This window comes from Acromyrmex echinatior, chromosome 6, assembly GCF_024713525.1.
Source record: "Acromyrmex echinatior isolate Ae372 chromosome 6, ASM2471352v2, whole genome shotgun sequence".
NCBI classification, from domain to species: Eukaryota; Metazoa; Arthropoda; class Insecta; order Hymenoptera; family Formicidae; genus Acromyrmex; species Acromyrmex echinatior.
Window position 1 is genome coordinate 6,378,372 of NC_141857.1, and position 26,512 is coordinate 6,404,883.

The window sequence follows — 26,512 nt, forward strand, 5'->3', positions numbered from 1 at the left end:
ATCCAATTTGCGATTATCGTCGTGCCATCGTGCCCGTGGTTGCCTTTGGGGCCTCTGGGGCCTCTGCCCCAGGACCCAGATGGGGGCCTCACCTCTGGCTGGTTAGTAAGGCATAATTAACCGCATGGCCGCAAGAGTCGACCTACGTTGCCAACCTTTTCTGCTATCGTCTGCTGTGCGCGGTAAAACGCGTAAGAGAACAGTCAATTGCTCGTCCAGCGTCCTCATTTCTCCTACTTTTTTCTCTCTCTCTCTCTCTCTCCCCCTTTTCGCGAATCCTAATTATTATATACGTCGCGCCGCGACCGGGCGTATATAAATCTTCGTGCTATGCCGAGTGGCATATTAGGCGACATGCCCCGACCGCTAATGGCTCGACTATAAGACGGCGAAGATGACCGTAATCAAATTTAATAAAGTACTGTATCGAATACTGTGAGGAAGTGGCTGGCTCGATGGCAGCGTGAGATTGCGATTGGCCGTAATGGTATATCCGGGAACAATGCGTTCTCTGTCGGAAGGACTTTCTAAAGGAAGAACGAATTGACCGATTGTTAGAGCATAATGCTACGCAGTTCGGTATATCTGTTACAGGATGTCAGCGAACAATGTCATAACGGGAACTCGGATGCAATGATGAAAACCGAGATCAATCGATAATATTACATATATATCACGTAATTACTTGTATCATTTTTGTACCTCATCATTGTACCAACCCTGTAACTTCTCAGTTCTCTAAATACATACGTATTATAATGATCGTGCCATATGTTTCGCTGAATAGAGTTGTCACAATCGACAACCGGGCGACGTGATGAATTACGGCCGCAAACATTTCCTCGTCATTCCGCGTATATTATCTGCACGTTCCGATACTTCTTTCGGATTATGCGAAACCCAAGTATACACGCGGAATTCCGCGCGGAATCGCGAATGATACGCGACGTCAAAGCGGAAAGTTATGCGACGTAACCATCGGCAAACGACAGTTGGCTTCGGCTTGAAGTTTCCTGCTTCTCATCGCTTCAGATCGCTGGAGAACGATGTATTTTCTTCGCGGTGAAATTCGCCGGGCGATGAAAGCCCTCGAAGAATCATATTAAAATTAATTTCGAGAAAGTATTCGAACAAGTACCATGTATACACAAAATATTTATAGAGTCTTATAAAGAGAGAGATTATTCTCTCTTATAAGAGATTATCAAAAACTATAATTTAAACGTTACCTCGTGCTAACAAAAAAAGGGAGAGAGAAACTAAGAGAAAAGCTGCGAGGGAGCTGCACTTTATATATGTATAATCCTTCAAATTGTAAAATATTATATATACCGCAATTTGCGATTTTGTTTGCAGATTCGAGCTGTCCATGTCGCGATTTCTTACATATATTTGGCATTTAACGAGGACCCAACGATCCCCGTTAACGTCGCCATCGTTTTCGCAAACGGGGCTGCACGCCTGTTAAAACTCGAGACCGCGAAGAAACCGCCGTCTCATTCGTTCTCTTTCAAGGTGCACACGAAGAACGAACGGTGGAAGGGAGAGAACGGGCGAAACATGCTTCTCGGGATCCGCGTTTCGTTACACCGTCATTATAACCTTTCCAACGAGTCGCTTCTTCTTACATGTGTCCCGAATTATCGGAGGATCATTATCGTGCAAAGAGAAGGTTATTACTCGAATGGCTTTTTGTCATCGATCCTTTGATAGAGTAATTGCGCCATATATGATGCTCCATTCGATTCTAACATCATTCCTTTCTTTTATGCCAAAATTGCGTATATTTTGCTAAAATTATGTAGATTCATCCATCTCAATTCTTATATTAGGTGTTGGAATTAATTCGTAGCGTTTTTTAATGAAAGAATGTTATTTATTTCACATGAGCATTAAAAAATACATTAATGAAAGTACTTCCCATCACTTGTAAAACGCTACGAATTAATTCCAACACCTAATAATATATATTATTATGTTACTTATAGTACGTATTAAACTTTTCGATATTCGTGAATAATGTTTGAATCCTAACACTTTTGTGAGAGAGCAACGTAACCAAAGTAACATCGTGTATTTTGAACGATACGTTTCTCACACATTCTTAAACCACGTCATCCCCCTGAATACATGAACAAGGGGCAGCCTACCGGTCATTAAGTGGCCGACCGCGAGTCCGAACTGTGGCTTCGACAAAAAGGGCCACTTCCGAAGGCTGCAACGTCACATCCGCCACCGAAAATAGCCGCGGGCCTTTAATTTACGGAGAAAAGCGGGCTTTTTACCGGCGAAGATCCGAGGCCGCGATACAAGCCCTCTCCCGTTTGGTCGTAGCGCACAAAAATATGGCAGCCCGTAGTGCTACACCACCGAAAAATGCACCGTGCACGTTTGTACTTTGTCTTTGTTCACTCGCGAGTTGCTATACAGTGTAATTGGAGGGTCCGACAGAATAACATGCTAAACTAAATTTTACGGTCAACTGGAAAAAGGTTATAATGAGATTTGACATCTCCCCGGCATTCGAATCTGTCCCTTTAACGGTCATTTTGCCCGTTGAGCATTTTTTAATCGACCATGAAGCCCGTACTTTTATTTAATATTAGTCATAACTCTCGTGAAAGGAAAGTCCAACGATCTTGCATTAAATAGAAATAAATGTTTATTGTTCTGCAAACTTCATAATGTCTTGATGTTTCGAATTATCATATATTAAAAATATATAAATTTTAGCAAATCTTAATGAATCATTTGTTTAAGTAGCGTCAACAAAATATTTATTAAATACAAATATATATTTATTTCGTACAAGAACCGTTTCTTTTTTCTGACTTAATTATAATTTCTTCTTACTGCGTGTAAATATCTATCTACTGTAAATAAATGTTTAATTGGCGCTATTCAAATAAATATTTATCAAAATTTACACAGTATATTTTTTCTCAGGGTATCGTAACTGCATTAATCCCGTTTTAATTAATGGTTAATGTTCTTATCTAAGAGTGACATCAATTAAACTAACGCGAAATTAAATATTGTGTTCCAGCAAAATTACGGCGTCATATGCTATCGTTTAATTCTCGAGACCGTCGTACAGTAAATTAGAAGATAACGCGAGCACATGCATTATACCGTCGGACACCTTGTTACACGCGGTATACTTTTTTATATCGTAGTTTTACTCTGCCATATCACGGTGCCTAAGCCACGCTCGGACCATGGAAATTTCCGTCTTTCCGCGTCGTTACGTTAGCGTGCTCGCGACATAACGTCAATACGGATGTTCCCGCGCGGATAACGTTGTATCGAGCCATCTGTATTATACGCAGAATAATGCAAATTCGAAATAAAGATTGCTGTGAAAATGTATAGCGGTTCTGGCATTTGTGTCGTTTGCTGGCCACTTGGTCTACAGCTTGCTGTTGCAAAAATGTTCGATTATCGGATTTCGCGTTGCGCGTGGCGCAGCTCTCGCGCACCTAATCGCGATTCGCCACGCTCAACCATCCGTGCAGAAGAATAGCGGAGGTGTTCGGTAACGTGACGGTTTTAAGACTACCAGCAACACGAGCGCGCCGTATAAATCGCCTGATGCCGACGCGAAGAAAAAGTCTCCATTAATCGATCAACAGGATCGTTTGAAACCGGTTTCCTGTAGTTTTGTCGAATCGACGTTTTCCTATCGCCGAGCACCTAAATAGAAACGCTCCGACCACCTGGCCGTCATCGTCATTGTCATCTTCATATCGCGTTCAGCAGACGCGTTAGGATCGAAGTTACGAGATTTAAATGACAGTAAATAGTTAAGGGCGAATAAATCTTGTTCTTTTATTTCATCAATAATTTTTTTTTTTTTAAGTGAACAAATTTGACTCAATTTCCAAAGTGGAAACTAATATAAAGTCAATGTGAAATGTTTATGAAATTCCGAGAGCTGGGGTGAGATTAGAATCTCTGGTTGCAATTTTTTAATTTTTTACTCACATCCTTTTAGCATTACACCAATTTCGGAATAAAAAGTAGTCCTATACGCAAGTAAGCAATACGATACTTAATCCCGATCTTGGTGATTGCGTACGATCGCGATCCTGTAAGTTTCTATGCTCGCGTTTTACTGGAAAAAAAAAAAAAAGAAAAAATTATTTCATCATATCGACGGAAAGAAGAGGAACGAAAAAAGATAACACGCAATAGCGTCTCGTGATTTCGAAATCGCGAAAATCGTGCTGCTAATTCCTCGCACATGTACATATAGACGAAGAAAATATATATCATCAATTAAAATACATTTCTATTTGCAATATTTTGTTGTAAAGCTGAAACGTAACGACACAATAAGTATTTATTACATGTATAAAAATTGATAATCAATTATATATTTTATTATACAGTATTTAGGTAAGTAATTACAATTCTTTTGTAAAACATATCGTAATGCTCGTTATAATAATAGCATACATGCCAAGATATAGAAAAATGTAATTTTTAGTTTCATATTTTCTTCATATAAAATGCAATGTGGAGACGCGTAGGTGTGCTCGACTTACCATGTTCGGACACACCCGGCCACCGCTCTAATTACAAGCGGAAATGGAAAAGCAACAAATATCCCGGCGATATCAAAATGTTCTACCTGGTCGTACGAAGAACCGCGCGAGTACTCGATCGAACGAACGATTACGCAATGGCGACGGGTGAGCAGCATTTGTTGCGTTACAGAAATGCACAGAAATTCTGATGTCATCATCTCATAATTGCGCGGCTACCCTTGAAATTAATCGCTGTCGCGTACGCGAATCCTTTCTCACGCGGCTGCACAAAAATTCGTACAACCGTCTCGCTGTCGTAACCGTCCCGTTAATTAGCGCTGGGATTATTACGCTGGATACATTGAAACGTTACATTAACGCGAGTATAATGGTTGGGATGCAATGCCTTGCCACGATATCGCCGTAAGCGTCATTAGGATCAGTGAACAAAAGAACGACGTGTAAAACTTTGACAGAGTATTTGTCCGGTCGTTTTGCACGCGAAGCTCAGCAGTGAAATCGAAACGTGTCACCTTGAAACAGAATCTTATTTTCGAATCGCATAATCGGAGCATCGATCTCATATCGTGCACTTGTACGATTTCCGTAGTTAAGATGTTATCCTTCCGCGAAAGCCGATACTCTCTAACAGACAAAGTCCTCTCTTCTTTTTTTAATAAATATTAAAATGCATTAACGGCTGCCGCCACTTCTCGACAATTATTTCGCCGTTTACAACACCGCCGGCACTTATCGCCCCACAAATCGATATGCGATAGTACACGGTGATACCGAAAAAAAGAGATCGCTTTCTAAGCAAGAAACCGGTTGTACTACCGGCTACATTACAAAGTTATAAAACGCCAACCGGTCCTTAAGAGATAATGCTCACTTAGAGGAAACGTTCAATCGATTCATCTACGGACCAATAATAATAATAATAATAATAATAATAATAATAATAATAATAATAATAATAACAACAACAACAACAACAAGATCTCTTGAAGCAAAAATAATCAAAGTCAATTCTAACGGTAAGAAAATCCAGCGCCTCGTTAAGCCTCCGATCCGCCTTCATTATATATCATATTTTGATAAAAAAAAAAACTGACATGCAGCCGGGTTCGAAAAATCGATGCCGCGTACACTAATTTGCACGGCTGAAAAGCCGACGGTCGATTAATGTCGCTCGATGTCGTTGCGGACGCGTGACACGCGTGAAGAATACCGCGGCGCACGGTGAGACGTGAAATTAATCGCGACCGGATACCGGAGATAACGGGTTAATTACCTACCGACGTACCATACAATGTGCGTATCCCGTCGGTTCTTCTTGCGCGGCCGTGTCTTTCTTGCGGTTTTCGCTCTCCTTTCACGCGACATGCACACGTACGCATACATACGCAGCGTTGAGGATATCATCTGCGTAAGCACGAGCGTTCTCCCCAACGCAACGCAACGCAACGCAACGCAACGCAACGCAACGCAACGCAACGTCCGTGTATATATATTCGCGCGTCCACCTATCGAAAACGCGTGCAAAAAGTTGCAACGACTGGCTGCGTCGCGTCGTCGCGGCACGTGAAATCTGCATGTAATCCCGCTACCGCGTTTCGCAGGCACCCCGAGAATCGCGCGCGATGGGATACGAAGATTAATTTCGAAACTTCCACCTATTCACCGTCCGCGGATATCACTTGACCCTCTCTCGTGAACACAAATTTTTTTGTTTCACCGTCATTAAAACGGTTTCCGGGATATGAGTCTCGATAAGGCGGTTTTTTTCGTTTTTACGAAAAAAAATTGGAGAAACGAAGAAACAAACAAAATATCATCACCTGCTTAGCAAGGTAATAAACGTATATAAATATTTATATGTATATGCGTACAAATGTATAATTAATTAATAATGGTAGAATAGTAATTCTCGTGCTTAATAATATACCGTTTTAAATTATTATTAAATTATATCACTTTTTTTTTTATTATTATTATTTAGATTGAGTAGATAATTATTCTTAATTATGTACCGTTTAACTTGCTGCTTCATAATGAGCATTGTGCATGCTTCATCCTGCGAGTGGTATGAAACTTCACGACAGTGCTAACATCGTTGCTACTCTACGGATCTCGTTGAAGCTAACGATATCGCGCGCGCGTGTAACAGTGTCGGCTCGTTGCCTTAACAAGGGCTTGGTCATTATCAAAGCTGTAATTAGTTGCCCGTCGTTTGCGCCATGTTCGCCTTAAACGCAATATCGCAGCTTCTTGCCGCCTCCTTTCACCCTGCTCTTTCCTAGACACCGCTGCACGCCGAGAATCGATAGACGAGCTGCGCGCTGTTTCGTACGCAGCTCTAGACGATCCGTTATGACACCGTTGTGCCGTTACTACGCAATACGAGAGAGGATTGCAGGAAATACAAAATGCGTAACAAAAATGAGAAAGCAGAAGTAAATGTACAATAAAAATGAAAAGCAGGCACAGTCAATCGAGGCTATGAACAAGTTATATGATCCTTAAGAATTTCCTTAAGAATTGGAACGCAAGTCCGACATCTTTCCGAGAGTGCGCGTAATAAGTTTCCAGACGGTGCCTAAGCGAATTTTATCCTGTGCGTTGATCGAATTAACGCGCCGGATATTGATTCGAAAAATTCAATAAAAGTACACGGTTATCTTCTTTTTGCACTACTCTTTGATTTATTTATACAAAATAACTCGGCATTTTTCTCTTCGTGCATTTAAATATTTCGATACGTTTGAGATTATTCTTTATTTCTTTAATCAACATTTGCATTTGTATCAAAATCGTATCGCAGTGCATGAAAATTATTATTTAAAAAAATGACAAGTTATCGTTCACCTGGATTTAGACGTTACGATAGGAAAAATACGAGTTCCTTTTCTCGAAATACATCTTCTACGGCAGGGAGCAACACAACTTATTAAATTTGACACTTCAAGAACTCGGAACATTGAAAAGGGGCTGGGCAATATCAAGCAGAATATATATCCGGCATTAGGTCGGAGTCGAAGCAACCGCTTCTACGGACGCGGGATATTCCACTGCCTCCGGGGACCAGGGATTCGTTAATTTCGCTTCGGACACACGCATACGAGCGACGGCGTGAATGTTCGCGCCACAAAATCGCCGAAGCATCGTTAATTCCCGAGAGATTTGCAATCGACAAATCTCTTCTAATTTCCTCGGAGAACGATACGCGAGCATAATACTGATCTTCACTAAAAATTATCCAGATTTTTCTTTTATTATTTCATGCTGTACAAATTAAAATGCTCTAATAATTTTTATTTTTATGAATTTTATATTTTTCGAAATACTTGATATACACAGTTTGTACGTAATATATGTAGAAAGTACGACAGATCTCAGGACAGATCCGCGAAAAAATAGTCGCAGACGACGTTTCTCTCTCTCTCTCTTTCGGTCAGGGAAATTCAGGCGAATCTAATTCAACGTGGTTCCATGATCGTTTAACGGAGGGATATAAGAGGAGTTTCCGGACCGAAGGCGACCAGAGCGCTCTCGAAGAAGCGTTCTCGAGATCGGTTAAAATTGGAAAGGTCCTCGCGTGGGTCAATTCATTGTTGAAGAGGCTATTCTTGACGCGAAATTGCCTGAAATTGGTTTACACGCGCACGGGCGGCACGTCAGAAATTGATTCGCCTCCCTCCCGCCTATCCTATGGGATTCCGAATGCGTTTAATTTTTCTTCTCGGCTGCGTGTATTCCCAACGGCCCGGTCAACGATTCGTCCTTTCGCTATCACAAAAAAGCGTCCTTTTCTACTCTATTTTTTCAGAATTTTCTAAGATTTGGAATCTTCTGTCACGTATCTCGCAATTTATTTTGTGCAAATATACGGAACATCTCGTATTTTTTTTCACACTTATGAGAGATTTAGTATCAATTGGAATTTAATTTTTCTTTGATAGAAATATATACACAATACTATACATAAATATATATTTATTTCTTTATTAACAGAAATTATTAAATTGCCTCTCCAGCGTGTTATTATTATTTATCATTTTATATATTTAAAAAAATAATGAAACAGAAAATCAACGTACATAATTTTCAACTTTAATAAAAAAGAAACAGAATCTGTTAAAAAAAGTCGTTTTCTGTGTATCGAGAGGAAACGGAGGAACTTCTTGGTACCGGCAGGATTTTTGGGGTAACTGCTGATAATGTCCTTAACTCGCCGACCGTCAAAAACGCGTCTTCCTGCTTGCTCCGATCGAATTATCGCGAAGAATGAAAAAAATTAATAAAATGAATCAACAACCGGCGCCATGGGGTGCGCATCGCGTCGCCGAGCAAAAATTAGCTAAACGGATTTTTGCCCGACGGAGCCGCTCGATTTCCATGGCTCGATTCTGTACCTCTCGTCCTGATGAATCTAATTTCTTGTTGAGACAGCGCTTAAAAGTCTTCATAATTCAAGATTTCCACGCGCAAAGAGCACTGGTAGATTATAATTTATATATATATATATATCAATATGATACATATTAATAAATTATACGTAAAAAAAAATATATATATAAGATACAATATTATTTCATTTCAAGCGAAATATTTCAAAAGCAAATATTGCGATTGAGAGATGAATAGCCGAGGCGAGAAAGAGAGAGAAAGAGAGAGAGAGAAAGACGATAAACCGAGAAGTCGGGAATCAACTCGCAGCTATACCGCGCGTAGTCGCGTTATTAGCCGCGATAATTAACGTCCCACCTCCCAGTTTCTCCTCTTCCCTCTCTCTTTCTCGTCACCGGCGCAATCGTTAGCCTCTAACAACCTGGAATTTTGGTCTCGCCACGTAGATTATAGCGACAATTAGCGCGGGGTACACCGTGACGAGATTTCTGACATATTCTTCCCTCATTCCCCCCTGTCGTGCCTTTCCAATCGGAGGATACCGGGACGAAGAAGAGGCGACGGGAGAACCGGATGAATGTAAGGGGACCTGACAGGCTTGCGTATCGAAAACTGGTAGAGTATATAACGAGGAAACGAGACGATCTTGAGCGCTCAGCAAAAACATTGCAAAATGTTGCAGCGTGCCGTTTAATTGCTTAATCAGACGTGGTAAATCTTACGACACACAGACATTTATACACGATATAGTAACAGAGATTCTTCTTCCTCTTCACTGTACAGTCTTTCCATGCTGCGTCTACTTGCCGTCTCTATTTTCCCTTCGATGGACCGCATTATTAAGACTTAAATTATCATCTTCATGCTAATGCACAAACATTAATTTTCGTTATTTTTTTCATCACGCACAAATAACAAATTACCGGTAATTATTATCACAGTATAAAATTACATATATATTTATATATTTGTGTCTACATTTGGAATATTTCCTGTTAACAACAAGTATAATATTGACATTTTAATGGTATACACTGAAAAAAATAAATTTTAATAAATATTTGTGTTTGAATAGTTTCAAGTAATTATTTACTAAATACATATTTATTTAAACATTTTTTATTGAGTAAATAATTACTTACTGCGTCTGTAAGTAAATGTATACTTAGTCAAAGAAGTATGTATTAAAATTTATAACTTTTTTTCAGTGTAATAATTACGTCTTACCCATTTCAAAACATTATGTTTTATACGTTCTGACGCACACGGACATATTTCATCGCGGTCGTCGGGAAGCTAATTGACTAGATACAAGATCGCTCAGTGACGCGATAAGCAAGACTCTCTTCTTACGGAACGAAGAACTTTGGATTTCTTTTGTTCCGAGTCGAGCGCTAAAGACCGATCCTCCAAACCTCCTCCGGTAACACGACGCTCGTTTGTGGTCTCGTTAAGGGAACACCCGGTATATCAAGGGATAACCGTAACCGGTGATGTAATGCAACACCACGGGTCCTCCTGATCCTGATCCTTGAATGAGATGGTATATCCATAGTTTTGCACACACGTATGTGTATTGTCCGCAATGTACCGCATGTACGAGCCACGTATCATAGTTAAGCCAAGTGATTGGGTGATCTTTGCATGTCTTACTTCTGAGATAATGTGCAGAGAATTATATATTTTTCCGCGAAACAATCACATATCTGACTTATCTGGTTTACAAAAATTGATTATTTTGGAGAAAGGTCTAGTAAAAAAAATGTTTACTTTTTTTTGAACAAACGAGATTTCAATATTGAAAAGCTGGAGAACATACATTTTTGCCAACGAGCGAAATGGTGGTCCAAACATTTATTTTCCTTCTAAATTTCGTATTTAAAAATGCATGTTGTCAGTCTCTCATTCAGAGTTATTACGCGATATGGATAATGCTGTGGCAAAAGTTGCCGTAATGAATTTTTAAATTAAACGAACTTCACAAACTTTTTGTTGAATCGTCCATCCGGTAAAAGTGTTCGTTCGCGCGGATGAAATTTGAAAAACGATTTCGCTCACAACCCGTCCCACGAAATACGCGACAGTGTATCGCGTTATCGACGTCCGCGTTACAATTTTTACATTTGAATTTCGACAATGACGATACCCACGCCTCGGGCTATGAAAGCGTTACCCCTATCGTGCGCAATGATATCCCCCTAGTCGGTCACTGGTGCATGAAACAGTTAAGCATCGACAATATAAGCCAATCAAGGGGTGGGTATATAAGGGTGGGTGTATCAGAGAACGGGCCGTGGTAATCACCCGGAATTGCGTTAAATTTAAATTTTTACTCCCGCACCCCCAGGGCTTGGCATCTTGGTCTTTTGAACCTTGGCAGCTCGCTAAAGAAGATGTATTCAAAAGATGCGCCAAGAAATATTTTTAAATCTCAAACCTCTCATAATTACGTGTCTCTTATTGAGTCAAGTATAAGCAGTCAAATAATAATCGATTAATAATTTTTAATGATTATTTAATTTGTCCTTCATTCAAAGAATAGGGCAAATCATTGTTGATAAATCATTGTTTGTAAAAATTTGAGTTTCTAATATCTTTGTATACAACTACACTTTCCAGCTGCGAAGAAGTTAGGCTAGAAGAATATCGCGTATTTACACTTGGAAGATTTTAACTTGAACTGCGACAATTCTCCGTTTAAAATCACTTCTGCAACGTACCCCAAGGCACGAGCTCCAGTTAGATTCCCTTTAGAGTGGCTTGGAAAGCCCCACGGGGGTCTCGAGAATATTACGGAGCAACAAAATAATAACGTGTGCGGGTGGGAGAGGGGGAGGGCGGACAACAGAAGGGACGGATGTAGAGCCAAAGACGAGGAGAGGAGGGCGAGGATAGAGTCTAGGGCGCAGCCAGCCAAACACACACGACGACTAAAAGGCTTACGGGGTAATTTGCGACGGCTTAAGGCCAGGCCAATCTGATCCGTCCTACGTATACACGTGAAATCTTATACCCCGACCGCGACATGTACGATGTTCTTCGTGCCGAAGGAGACAAAAAGGCAACGGAAGAGATAGGCGATGAAGGAGAGGGAAGTCGCGGATAGAAAGAGGACAGAATAGAAACTCTTTGAAAAACGATACATAACGATAACACCCAATAGGGCCTCCCGCGCTTCCCGTCCCTTCTCCATCCCTCTCGCCCGCTCTCGGCCGCTCTCTTTCGCGATCACGACAATATCCCCTCTTCCCCCGATCATCGACTTTTGATCGAGAGCTCGCGATGAACACGAGCCGCGGGCTTCACGGGCTGTCGCTCAGAATTTGGACGGCAAATTTTTTTCCTTGAATATGGTTAATTGAGCGTGCGCAGCAGAGCAAGCGAGAGATTACCAGAGGTTGCCTCCTCTTTTTACACCCGCGGATCTCCTTTGCCATTTTTCATTCTATTTCTCTCTATATGTTCTCTCTCTCTCTCTTTCCATTCCAATGATATGTATATATATATATATATATCCATGAAAGAGAATTGCAGCAAACATTTTTAATTGAGCCAACAACTTCCGGTCAGATACAACAAAGAGTACTTTTCATTAATCTTTTATATTCGTATCATTGTCAAGATGACGATCAGTGACTGCTATTTGTACACTTCTTTCTTTTAAGTTATCTCTCAAATTACTTCGTAATTTTTTATGACTCAAAGAGATTTATAGTACTAGTCAGTAATTATATTTTCAAAATGAACACGGAAGAGACAAAAGAAAAAGGAAAGGAATCATATATGCCATGTTAATCCTGGAATAATCACTGGCATATTTTTACACCCCAGCGAAAAATGTGAATTGTTGTAAAATATTGTAAAATATTGTTTAACAAATTTTTTCTTTTTTAATAATTATTCTTACAAATCTTTAAACATGCAATTCCACCAAAAACCCGCAAAACAGCATTATATTCATTAAAATCTTTTTTCTTTTTATTATTGTCATAATTAGTTACTTAATATTCATTCCATTTAATATTTGCTTTTTACCTTTCCTTTTTTCACAAAATTGTGATTAAATCCATATTTATAATATTCTTAAATACTAATAAATTGAAAAATAATTAATAACATTAATTGGGATGTAAAAAACAAGTGATCATTTACATAAAAAAGACCAGGCGACTACTTTCATATTAAGAATGTTTAATGTAAATGAACTACACTAATATATGTTTCCTTCCTTTAAGTAGTTCTAGTTGAAAGACGCAATCCTAAATCGCGCTACCTTGCGAACCACTTTTTTCGCCACGGCTTTCTATTCGTTTTTTATCGCGCTATTCATTTGGAGAACGGGCTATTCATTTGGATCGCAGAATTTTCGGTTCGCCTTCTCTCTCTCTCTCTTTCTCTCTCTCTCTCCGTTCTGCCGGACGGCAGAAATAAACGTCTCGCGATAATTCGCAACGCCGCTGTTGAACGAGATCACTGACGGAGACGAAACGCACGGCGAGCACGGAGGAGAACCGCAGAAAGAAAGAGACGAAAGAGACGAAAGAGACAGGGCATATTTCAGGAGCGAAACTTAATTTGCCCCGAAGTGTGCCACGGGACTCGAATCGATTCGAGAGCCCTCGAACCTCGGAGAGTCTCTAAGCGACGGCGCGTGCCTCAATCGGATGCCATTGAGGTTCCTCTCCTCTCGTCATGCGATAATTGAGAGGCATCGATTGTATAGCGGCTCTTTCGATCTCGTCCAGTTTCCCCGAGTCTCGCGAACAGTTAGAATTCGTTCCGCCAACGACCACCTACAAAGTAGCTCCTTCGAAACTCTGTCGGGGTGAAACCGCTTGGAAACTATATATAGATGGAACGTAAATTCCGGAAAATGCCTGTATCGGACAGTAACTACTTGATCTATCCAAAACTCGATAGATTCTCTGTTTAATAAATTTTTAAGTCGCCACGAACGCTTCGTAAAGTTAAGAAGAAGAATACGAGTATATATATATATATATATGCACCAATGAAGGGAATATTTTAGACGAGAAACGTATTCTTCATTGTTTCTCCCAGCACTTCTTCAAGAACCATCCATTTCCGTGTCAATCTGTCGTGAAAAGCAAGTAGATGAACATCGTAAGTTCCTCTTACTTTCTCTCCCTTCCTTTCTTTCTTTCTTTCTCTCTGATTCCATCTACAGCGTCACCTCGCCTGACAAAAAGAACCCTACGCACACGTTTAGGATACGTTAAGAGGCCCTTCACGGTGTTTGCCGGCAAACACCCTTCGTTCTAGCGTTGCCTCGATGGCGCCCCTGCTACCTACCTCATGAGACGAAGCATTCGTGTCCCTACCGCTCTCGCATACAAACGGAGTCTGATTACATATTAATTATTTACCGAGCGATTTCTGATGTACGTACCGACCTCCGTCTTCTCTGGAACGGGTCATTAAATTAAATGAAACGCCGAATTCCCGCGCACCGTGTCCCCGTGAATATTCACGCGCAACGCATTCTAATTCCAATGGCAAACTCAACCGGAATGCAGCGTATACGAAATGTATTGCCCCGGGAAAGTACAACATAATAACTTTAAATCTTTATTACTGTATACGTTTTCTTATGTATATCACCAGAATTTGTCATTAAAATTACAAACAAACAAATTACGAAGGTCCCTTCTTTCAAAATGGAAAGGACAAATCGAACTATATTTCAATCATTACGTTCCCAAGGGAAGATAATTCATTACATTTTCTTTAGAAGAAAAAGCATCTTACCGCGAAACAGACATTTCGCAGCTCTGTCAATGTCTTCCATTCTTTTCTTGCTCCATTAAATATCTTCGTCTGTGCTTTCTTTAATCAACTGTGAAATACTTGAGGGAATAATCGCCCGATGCATCACCGCATTATGTAAGATTCACAGAAGCGGACAAAAACAAGATCCTTAATCAGTGTAAAGTCTGCAAAACATGCCCTCCCAGTTTTAAAACCGCTCTAGGTAGTCGATCAGATACTTTCGAATCATTAACTTGTCGATTTGCGATCGTCTAAACAGGATGTTCGAAGCAAAACACGTCTCCAAGTTTTCCTCTCTTGTTTACTTTGCCCCGGTATGGATACTCTTCCGTCGTACGGATAATTTTTCCAAAAAGGCACCGAAAGATTAGATGATGAGTCTGATCAATCATCAAAAATAGATAATACATACGTGGGACTGAAACAATGGGATTAATGCATGGTCTGTGGTGAATATCCTGGTAAGGATTTAATTTTCGGAGATTTTTCCCACGGAGAATACCCGGAGTAGAGAACTAGGTACCTCGTACGAATGCTTGGGCAAACACTCGACATGTCTACGCTCCTGTAGGAAAATGTTTGTCGCCGTCTCTCTAGTCAACGAGCACGTCCTTCGAATGGGAAAAAGATGGGTGATGCCTATTTCGCTAATGCGGTACGACTACCATCGCGAGACTCCGTATAATGGCGAATTGAAAAATTGATACAACGTAATCAAACCATATTTCGTTGAAATTTCCTGCGCTTCGTAAATGAACTTGCATTTATATCTGGTAAAAAATATATGGTTTAACTTGTCGTTAGATCAATAAATCTTTTTTAATTAAATTTTATTTTACTTTATTTTTTTTTTTTGCTTATATTCTTTTATCTGTATTCTATATTACAATTAAAATTAAATCTCAAACGCTTATGCCAGGATTCTAAAATCAATCAATGCCACTTTAATATACAGATGGTTAACTATTTATAAAATTAATGAGATAATCATTATGCTATCATCGCCATGCACATACACACGCGTACTAAAGCTATAATCGAATGATATTCAATTCAACGTATGTACAAATCAATGACGTAAGTAATAAGTGCTAGTAATTACGTGATAGTTAATTATACATCAAACGATAGCATATCGTAAATTATATCGCCTGTGACTTACGCTAGATAATTAATTTCAACATAAATAAGCCAAGGTAACTAGTCAATTGATGTAGCGAGATACATAATTTCAAATGCAAATGTGTCACACAGATACGAGTGTTTTGTGACTAAATAAGTACAAACAGCGTGATTGCAAAAAAGAAAAGCGCCATGTCCAACGATATACAGATATACGATATATCGATCTAACGAGACTGGGCTTTCGTTTTCTAGAAAACGAAATGGTTTCTCATAAAACGATGTGGTTTCCCATCCCAAACAAACGAGAAATTCGCTTGAGAAGGGAACGCGATCATCCGTCCGATTGGGATGGGATCCCAAATGAGAGAGGAGACACAGTGCGCGGGTATCGGTTTTCGGTCGGTGCATTGCGCACTTAAAAATCTTCACAAATATATACCCTGTAGCCCCTGTACCGGAGGCTGGCTTGCACGGCTGACGACGACGAAACAAGTGAGGTCGCCACGTCAGTGGATACTCTTTGTTCGCGGGCAAACATTTGCCCGGTCTCTAAGAGTTTCCGAGACGAGACGAGACGAGACACAGGGTGACACAGAAGGACAGAAAGGATCTGGCCTGTCAACCCGGTCGGGCTAGAAAATGCAAACCGCATGCACACCTCCTCTTCCATACTCGGTCGCCATGTTGCGGCGATGAGACGCGTCTCCCGATGTTGGCCCGGATAAAAATGTTGCAAATCATGGGCTACCTGTTCCTGGTGCCGCCTCACTCATCGCGCTGCCACTCGAACGTCTCCGGCGTAATGCGCGAGCAGGTCTTTTCTTTGTCTCGAGTATGTTATCCGCCTAATGTAACCTCCGAGGTGAGCGAAGCCCTGATAGAGTTGCGAACGAACGCGCCGATGCGTTTATATCCATCGCTTGCCTTTATATCCATCTTTATTGCAACGTTAATAACATTCCTGTTCGTTGCACTGCGTAAGAATGAGGTCCCTGGCAATAATTGCTTTTTTCTTGACCATATACGCGATGTTTATGAGAAAGCGCAACAAATTTCTTTCAAAAGTATGTTTCTTCAGACATTTCCCCTTAACACAATTATCCTGTATATTTATAAAATATAAAAGAATATGTAAATAAGAAGAAATCATTCTAAATCACTTCACAATTTCAACTTTGAGTTATTCATTATTTTTTCTCAATTACAATATTAATTGAACATTGGTTTTATATAATTTTTTTTTTTAATATATACAGAATTCTACAATCAACCAAAATTTTCCTTTACAAACCTATTTCGCTCATGTTTATTTACTCGCTTCACGATTCTAAATGGAATGCGCCAGAATGGCATCGCACTTTTCTCCAGAGACATATGATCGAGGGGAGCAAAACGAGCAAGCGAGAGTGAGAGGGCTTGCGATAGCGAGAAAAGAATTGAGCATCGGGTTCCGAGTCGAGCAAGAGGGCCCGTATCGTTTTAACGTCTCTATTAGCGGCTATTAAAAATGAGCTAGCGTTGAAAAAAAGAAGTTGAGAAACGAGGGTGAAATGGCGACGCGGGGATGAACGGGGGGGGGGTGAGCAGAAAAGGCGCAGACGTAGTGATGGAGACAGAGAGAAAGAACGACACGAGGGGGGTATGCAGTAACCTCCCTTGAAATCGCGGGACCTCTGTTCACATGCCGTCTCTTCCTCGTACCAGTATCCAGTTACCTTTTGTGGAAGACTTCGCATGGCTCAGATTCTCGAACGATATGTACTCCATTGTACGCACCGGGTATTTAGCATCGGCACGGGGTTGGTCCGAACGAGGGGTCCAAACAAGGAGGGAGGGGGGAGGGGTAGAAAGGAGGGAGATTGGTCTCGCGCACCAAAATCCACGGTGTCCCCTGACACCGGGGTAGATTTTGTTAAAATGATATCCCTCGTCAGTCTCGCGAAACTCTCAAGATAGATCCGTTCGTGATATCAGACTTGAAATCGATCACTTTTTTTTACGCTCTATAAAAAAAGAGAGAGAGAGAGAGAGAGAGAGAGAGAGAGAAACGAAATCGTAAATTACATTGATTCGGCGGTGCCGTGATTTCAACTCGAAGAGTCAAGCAAGGCGAATAATACGTCAGCACGATTATCTAGCAGGTACAATTAATTATAACGCGATGTGGATTTTTTTTTTACTGTATTATACACACGAACGATTCCAAAGTTCAATAATTAACGTTATATGGCGTAATCGGTTTATTAATACTAAACGAAATATATAAAAAAATACGTAGATTGCTGATATTCATAAAGAACGCGTTATAAATAAATTAGCACTTTGCATGCTAATTCTCAATCTTCTAAAAACAGCAACCTAGCCGAGTGCCAAGATTAAACTTGCGTTATTACGTATGAGCGTGACGATTGAAACGAGAATCACGAGGATGGCGTCGGCGATGCAATTTCTCAGCGTAATTCCGAATAATTCGAATAAAGCCGGACACTTGTCTCCCCGAGGTCCGGGACAAAAGCCGCACACCTTTCACCGCGTGTTTCTCGATCGGGGGATCAATGGAGGCTACCAACGTCGGCTACGCACGACCATCTTGCGCGTAATTACAGTAGCTTCCGTCACGGTTTGAGCCCTGGTCATCGTCCCCGTGCATAATACTTTATAATATACGGCGGGATTCCAAAAGTGACTCGTCATGCGGCATAAATACTTTAACGGCGACGGTGCAACCGTCCCCCTCTCCGTCCGTCGCTGTGTTGCACCTGATACTTTCCCCCGGCGCGCTGATGAATTTCTTTTTTAATCACCGCTGCGTCTCGCGCCGAAAGTACAACGTCACCTGTTGGCCTTTGCCATCGCGCGGCTCTTTCGGCGCTGCGATTCGCCACGCGAATTCGTGCGCGCGCGCGCGCAACGAACAACGCGTAAATGCATCACGAAGTGCATACGAAATCGTTTTTAGTGCATGCGAAAAAAAAAAGACCGAACCGCGGAGAGGCGACTCGAGTTCGCGTTACGCGTCTTTATTCGGACGAGTGTTTAAACGAAAATTTAAACTCCGAGTCTAACCGAGTCGTTATGAACATTTTAATTTTTGAGAATTTAAAAACTAAGAAAAACATATCGAACATTATCTTCCTTTTGTTTATCTGCGCATAAAGAGATATTTTCGTTGTCCTTTACTAGAATTGTCTTAACTTTTGTGTTGTTTTGTAAACGAGATTATCAACGCTAAGACAATGTATAAGTGCAAAAAGTCTATTTACTGTTCCGGATGGTAATTATAATGACATACGCTTCATTAATCTTTTTCCGAACATCGACGGGTGGAAAGTTTAATATTGGTCTCCGAGAAGAGAGGAGACTGGCATAATTCGATCGTAAATTATTCTACAACTGGCTCCCCGATGGATCCGCGCTTAATCCCTTATTAGCGTTGATAGAAATATTTAAAAGATATTACGAAGATGTGTAAATTCATAAGTAATAGCTCTGTGAAACAAGCATTACGAGCATGCTGATTTAATGGATTGAAGGCATACAGATGATCGGATTAAACGACGATTGAATACAATATTTCATCGTTTCAACTATTATTATAATTGAAGAGTGAAAATCAAATACCAGCTAAATGTCAAGGATAATATTCCCAGTTACAATAGAAAAATATCTCGAATTTATCTGCAGGAGTATCGTCCTTTCATTAAACGCCTCAAGTTGTTTGAAATTCAGTATTTTAATTTACACAGTTTTCTCTCTTTGTAACTCAGAATATCACATTAATTTATGAATTACTTCAATTTCATATGAAAAACCCACCGAAGCGGAGAAATCGTTGCATTGATACGGGCGGCGTCGCTGCAGATATCGAAATCATTCGATTTCTCGCTTATCGAAACGCAATTAGTACCGCAACGCTGCACGGCACATCGAAATTTAAATCGCAGAGCTTTAACGCTCCTTTTATGCGTGCCGAAAAATTGACACCCGAGTCCTCGCGCTTTAATGCCACGACATTAAGACGATCTCAATGGACGATCACCGGTGGAACACCGTGTGGGACGGGACGGAAGGCCCCGGCACATAATAAGTCGTGCCGCCTCGTGCGGGTATCTCGTGAAAGAGCGAAGATAAAGGCCAGCGGTCCAGGAGCATAATTAAAACGCGTCGGATGTCTCGCATATGGGGACGAAGAGAAAGGCGATGGCGTGGGTGAAAGAATGAGACGGGGGGAGGAGGGGGAGGGAGGGAGGGGAGAAAGCGAAACTTACAAAAGTGTGAAAACTGTACACGTATTGTTTGCTGCGTCGACGGAGCAATAAATAAGAAAATATAAATATAAATTCAAGTATTGGTAAAAAAAACATAATAAACGTATGTATACGTATTAAAAGTTGCAGACAGGTGAAAAATAATCAGAGGGATATAAATGTATATATAATATATAAGGGCGGAACAGATATATCAGATAACAAACGAGAGATAAGTGAACAGAGAATTGAAAGCACAAGTAATAAAACGGAACTCGATTCATTCCCGCTTGTGATAGCAGATCTTGAATCATGTGTTAATAGCCGGCTCTTGTCTTTTGTACCATGACCGTGCTCGCGCAAAATCAAAATCGAACGGCGCGTGTATTCACGGTCGGTTATTTCATTATTCACGAGTATAATTCAGCCACGATCAAGTCCCGATTGCGTTGGCAAGAACATGACGCTATTTCATCTGATTAACACATCGCGTACTTTTTAGCTCTTCAGTCTTTTTAGCGCGGTACCTGATACGTACGATCGGAGATTATTTCAACACCACCGTCGCGTCGGAAGGATTCGCCTGTACGCAGACGTGTCATATTAATCTAACTGAGTACGCCATTAGACGCGATGGAAAGGGAGCTTACATGAATATTCACGTAAAATGCAAGACGTATTTTTGTGGTGGTTAATTAAATAACCTTAGGTGCGAAGCAGAACCAGAATTCATATTTCGAGCGTGATAAGGGTCGTAAAAAATATCATTAATTTCTTTTTTTTTTTTCTCCACTGTCCAGATCCCTTTTCTGCAGAACGATAATTTGCAGAATTTATTTTTAAGGACACACAAGCACCAGTTTTAATCAAAATATTGTACTAAAACACTTAACTTCGTACAATAACAGGAATACTGCAATAATCTTATTATCTCTCTCTCGGTGGAATTAAAAATTGTAGATATTGCGAATGAGATCGATCTGCATCGTAAACGCGGACGCGTTTCTCGGGGACGAATGATTCTCGTCTCGGGGTTACCGTTCATCGCAATCAGGTTTTTTTTTTTTCCCTGATCGCGAGAAAGAGACAGAGACGAGTCGAACAATCCGACGTTTCCGCCTCTCGAGGAGGCGTTACCGTGGTAACAGTACGGGTCCGACTCGAGACTCGATTAGCAAAGAAAATACGAGAGGATCTCGGAAGCCTCGCTACAGGATCGATCTGCGGCCGAGAGGCTTTTAAGACGACCGCGACGCCTCATTGTCTTTAACAGAATGGCGAACGACTCTCGCGCGCGCTCTTCATCCTTGTATTTCCGAGTGAGGGTGGTTTTCCTCCCACCCCCTCCCATCATGCAATCGCGAGTCAATAGGCGATAAACACGATCGGCTGCTTTCGAAATAACGGGTTTCCTCGATGACATTTATCGAGTCGACCTCCGTTTTCCGCCACTTCCGGCACGACGCTTCAACGTTCGCATTCCCATTCCAACGTTGGAATTCCGTGATCGATCAGACTACCCATGATTCGATAAACCTGATTTCCAAGGATAGGAATCGCGCGTGATCTCGCGAAGCTTAAGGCTCTTAACAAGTTAATATCAATCCAGTCTGGGATATCACATAAATTCTTAATTGCCGCTAGGAGGAGCACCAGGCAGAGTGATGTAAGATCGACTTAATAATATCTTTTCCGTTCCGACGATACATCCAACACCTCGGCTACCCTAACGCATGGTCATTCGTCATTTCGCGCGCGTGTGAAGTTTACCATGTTTTCCCATATCTATACGTGATCTGCCGAGTAATGAGGTGGATCCCCTCCTTTATGCGAGAGCCCCGTCGTCGGGAGATCGTCGTTACTCTCCCGTGAATCCTCGGCCGCCTCCACCTGGGAAGGATGAGCGCGCTCATTAATTACGGCTGCGCTCTCTGCGCGGCGATGACTGGAAACAAAGTGTTTTCAGTACCGCGCATATCCACCACGTCCACAACTTATGTGCCACCTAAAGCGGGAACGAATTAAAATTCTCATCGCGACCACACGCGCCTTCGCCCTTGTTGAAAAGCTACAAGCGATTCAGACTTCATGCAGTCGCGACTTTGAAATTTTTACTAATATTATAATCATAATTTCTCGGTTTCTGCGTTTCTTTTTTCTTCTCATCTCTCCCTCGTATTATATTGTTTTATTTTAATGATACGTACACTGCTTAATTTTTTTCTGTATATTACTTTTTACGTGATTTAGATTGAATTTCAGAAATTCATCCCAACTATTGATAAGTTCTAATGTTGTCATACATCAGTCTCTCTGTCGCATCTATTATTTGTTAAAGTTTATACAAAGTTTTATTTCTACATTAAACTGCTTGCTGTCTTTCCTTTGATTACTTTCCTTCGTTTACCTAAAATACTGAATGCTCTTATCGAACGACAACCGTTTTACGATTCTTAAATCTTGTTTTAATACACCGATAATAACCGCAGTTAATAACCGCGAATTATACGTTATTTGCAGCAGAATGCAGCAACAGTCGGGTCAAGGAAACGGAAACGCGCGGCGTACTCTGAGTCCGGGACCCGGCGGCAGCAGCAGCGAAGAGTCCGACATTTCCCTCGGAGGAACATCACCGCCATCGCCAAGTTCCTCGCCGCCACCGAACCACCAACCGTCCCCAGTACCGCTTGGATCTCTCGGACCTTTGCCACCACCCTCTTTGAACTTCCGTTTCGATCCTACGCAGACGCACTTTCGATTCGGTCATACGACGGCTTTCAAATTCCCACCGACGAGCTTCCGATTTGGACCGCATAGCCCGCAGCCTAACCATCCGAATATGCCGGGTGGTGGGATTTTCAGGTTCACGGAGTCGAGTCCTTTCCAGGCTGTAGGACCCAGAGGTGATCCGGCGACGAGGTAAGTTTTAGCAGCTAATTTCTTTTCATGAATTTTTTTTTTTTTTTCAAAATATTTTATCGTTTACTCTCACTGATTTCTATCCAAGAGTTTATACATCCATATAAATTATAAATTATAAATTGATGTTATATTATATACTACAATATATATTACAATAATAAAACGTCGCATAATAGACCGCGATTCTGCTAAACTGTATTTTCTCCAGAGAAAATGCAGTTCTTTCTTTACTCTATTACAGACTGCCGGATTCGCTGGGTTTGCCGCCGCCAAGATTGCATCCGCACGAAGGTCTGCTACACCATCCGCACCCCCAGCATCAGCTGTCCGAGGGAATATCTAGGATATCCGAAACGTCGCGATTATCGGACGGTGGGTTATCTCGTCTTTCGGACAGCTTATCGGAGGCCCACAGCCCACCATTGATGGCGGCAAACCTATCAGTCACCGGTCCGCTGAGGGTGGCTGTACCTAGCCCGCATACCCCCTCGTCTCGAGGAAGCCCACCTCCCCGTCAACCAACACCTCAGGGTCAGTCCCAAGGTCAGGGATTGATAAGGGTCGCAACGCCACCACCCGCGAATCCGAGACCGCAGATCCATAGGCCCTTTTCGCCTGCGTGATACGACAAGGACGACGAATCGCAAAACGCCGTCGATACAGATAATCGTTTAATGTCGAAAAAGAGCTACAGGTGCGGTGACGTCGTGAATGAGAGTTTCGAGGTGTTGTGAAGGCGGGGGTTTTGAGAAGAAACATCATGGATCACAGGGAAGAATCGGTTGTGTCTAGAAAATTATAAGTGTGCGTGGTATCGCAGATCCAACATTCTGAGGGAACTTTTCGCAGTTTCGTGAGGGCCGATATAACGAAATGGACTAGGATCAATAAAGTTACGGAGATTATTCAAAGATAGATGCAAGATGTGAACCAATATCTAGCAAGATGACGTTCTTCCATAACAACAGTTAGCTTTACTGAAAAACAGATCTAAGGAGCTAGAAGAAGAATCAACGATACCAGTACATAGATACATTGCCGAAAGTTCTACTCGGAGACATGAAAAGTTACTATACTATGAATCTTAGGAAGAATTCATTTGGTGATGTGTGATAGGACGCTCTTATAAAATGCGGAAATAAACGTTTCGAAAAGTGAGTGCAAATCCGCTAAATAAGTGCAATCTCTTGAATTAAAAAAAAAACAAACAAACGATCAGGGCGTGTACATAACTTCCGTTGGACGTTCCCAATTCGTCCGTTCATCGAAATCCAAGAACCAGATGCAGTGAGTCTTATAGTTTGTAAATAGCGCCGCTTTCTAGTTGATACTCTCTATCGTGAATAGTCTCCGAGATTGATCGATCAACCAGCGAATTGTACAGGATTTTCATGAGAGAAGTGAACGCTTTCGAAAATATATTTAATTTTCATTTTTCTATGTTATCTACATTACATATAATATACACATATATACTAATGTGCATATATTATAATATGCACACTTGTATGGATTACATAGTATATGTTATACATAAAATTACGTTGAACGTTTCAGTTGCAATTATACAAAAATGTATAATAGTTGATAAAGGAATTATTTAGCTCAAGAGAATGAAATTATTTAACTCAAGAAATGAATTATATGATTAAAAACTTCTCTTCGATATCGTGTTGAGATTTTGAAATTATTTAAAGAAAAAAATTTATAAAAATTTTTATTTAAAGAAATTTTTTTAAAGAAACTCTATGATTTCCTTTCTACATAAATTTGTTTCTTTATGATAAAGTATTAATTTCTTATATATATGAAAATCCTGCATTTTGCCGGCATCGGACGTCAAAGTAGCAAACCAACCTACAAGGCGACAAAATGAAAATGCGAGAAAACTCGAAGTTGGACTCGCTACGGTAATGGTTTCATCGTAAGTCTCAATGGCCGATGCGCAAAAAACACGAATTCCCAATATCTAGCTAGAGAAATCACTGCGTTACGATATCGATATTTGAGAAATTGGAAAATGTCGTAGCAACGAAATATTCTCTAACACCCAAGAGCAGTTCTTCTTCATTTTGTATTTTTCTCTTTTGTTTAAAATGAATGAAAATGCACAACAATTGTGTGTGCTGAGATCATCAATAAGACCCATTTCTTTTTCTTAATAGCTCTCTTCTTTGTGCTAAGAAATTTATACCGTCACCAGATATCTTAGGAAACTTCAAAGTTTTCAAAACAAAGTATCAAATATAATCACACGTGTTTTTTTTTCTGCTAAACTATAATTTTCATTCATGATTTTCATTTATAAAATATATACATTCCATTACAGCTTTCTTTTTGCATCTCATTTGAAAAATTATTCTGATACACTTTCATAAACCTTACATTCTGTAATTCTTCTTTTTTTATTTATTGTTTATATACATATAAGAATAAGAAGAGTCCAAAATGTCTACAGTCACTTCCTCGTGATTTCGATTTTGTGCATTTGTAATACCATTTTAAGACTTGAGTTACATTCGTAGCATAATTGTTTATGTCTCGATTATCCATGTTATTATTATATGATTGTACATGTGTTCTATATCAGTGTAATCCTTCATCTTTTGGAGAATGAGAAAAAGCTTCACACTTTAGATAAAACTACAAGAACGGCTCGGGTTTGAACGAGAGAAAAAAAACATGGCTTTTATTTTATAGAAAAGAGTGATGCGATACCCGAAGCGAGCCAATTTACGCTCCTCCCCCGCCAATTCCCTCCCCGTTAGGTTAAGTAGAAACTAGCGACACATTGTATATTTCATTAATCGCCTGGCTCTTTGGGGAAGGCCTGCGTCACACTCTGGGAATAAAAAGAGCGTAGAAGAGAATTTCGAGGCCGAGTATGGCTAATCGATCCTATTAAGCGCGAGATGATAGGAACCTCACGCTTTCACCCTCCTCTTTGTAGATAGACTCGATTAGCAAAATTCTTGTATAATCCGTCTTATAAATATGAACATATTACGACAGTACGTACACTATACATACAATATACATATATATATATATATACATTTACTATAGGTAAAAGACTCACGTAATTTACCTAAAGACTATCGATACGAAATTATACATATATAAATATATGAAAAAGAAATGAAGCATTATTATTATTATTATTAATATTATTAATATTAATATTATTATTATTATTATTTGCGCTTGTACATACGTTCGCGCGAAAATATATTAACAGATTATTATGACATTACAACAGACCATCATGAGTATTTTGTCCGCATCCTCGCATCCATTATACATCCTATCCGGTCCTGACTGTTAAACGGAGTGGCAAATTTCGCGCATAATCCACGAAACGTGTTAAACGCATCGACGCATTAAAATGGCTTAACATTTACGCCGCGCGATTCGACAACGCCGGACACACGATCCCGTGATAACGAAATCACTATCACAAGTGGAACACGCGCGTTTTACTCACTTACA

At 40.5% G+C, this 26,512-nt stretch overlaps 1 protein-coding gene across 3 annotated transcripts in view; it reads left to right on the forward strand.

The window, feature by feature from the left end:
* Positions 1 to 26,280, forward strand: part of Optix (optix) — a 50,074-nt gene extending 23,794 nt beyond the window's left edge. Inside the window, exons 2-3 of one of the 3 annotated variants that reach the window (XM_011069292.2) lie at positions 22,625 to 23,020; positions 23,232 to 26,280. In XM_011069292.2, coding sequence (XP_011067594.1) covers positions 22,625 to 23,020; positions 23,232 to 23,646 — 811 coding nt within the window. In that variant the 3' untranslated portion in view covers positions 23,647 to 26,280. Of the gene's footprint in view, positions 1 to 22,621; positions 23,021 to 23,231 lie in introns of all 3 variants that reach the window. The other 2 variants (XM_011069291.2, XM_011069293.2) reach the window with 2 other exon arrangements.
* The last annotated feature ends 232 nt before the right edge of the window (positions 26,281 to 26,512 follow it).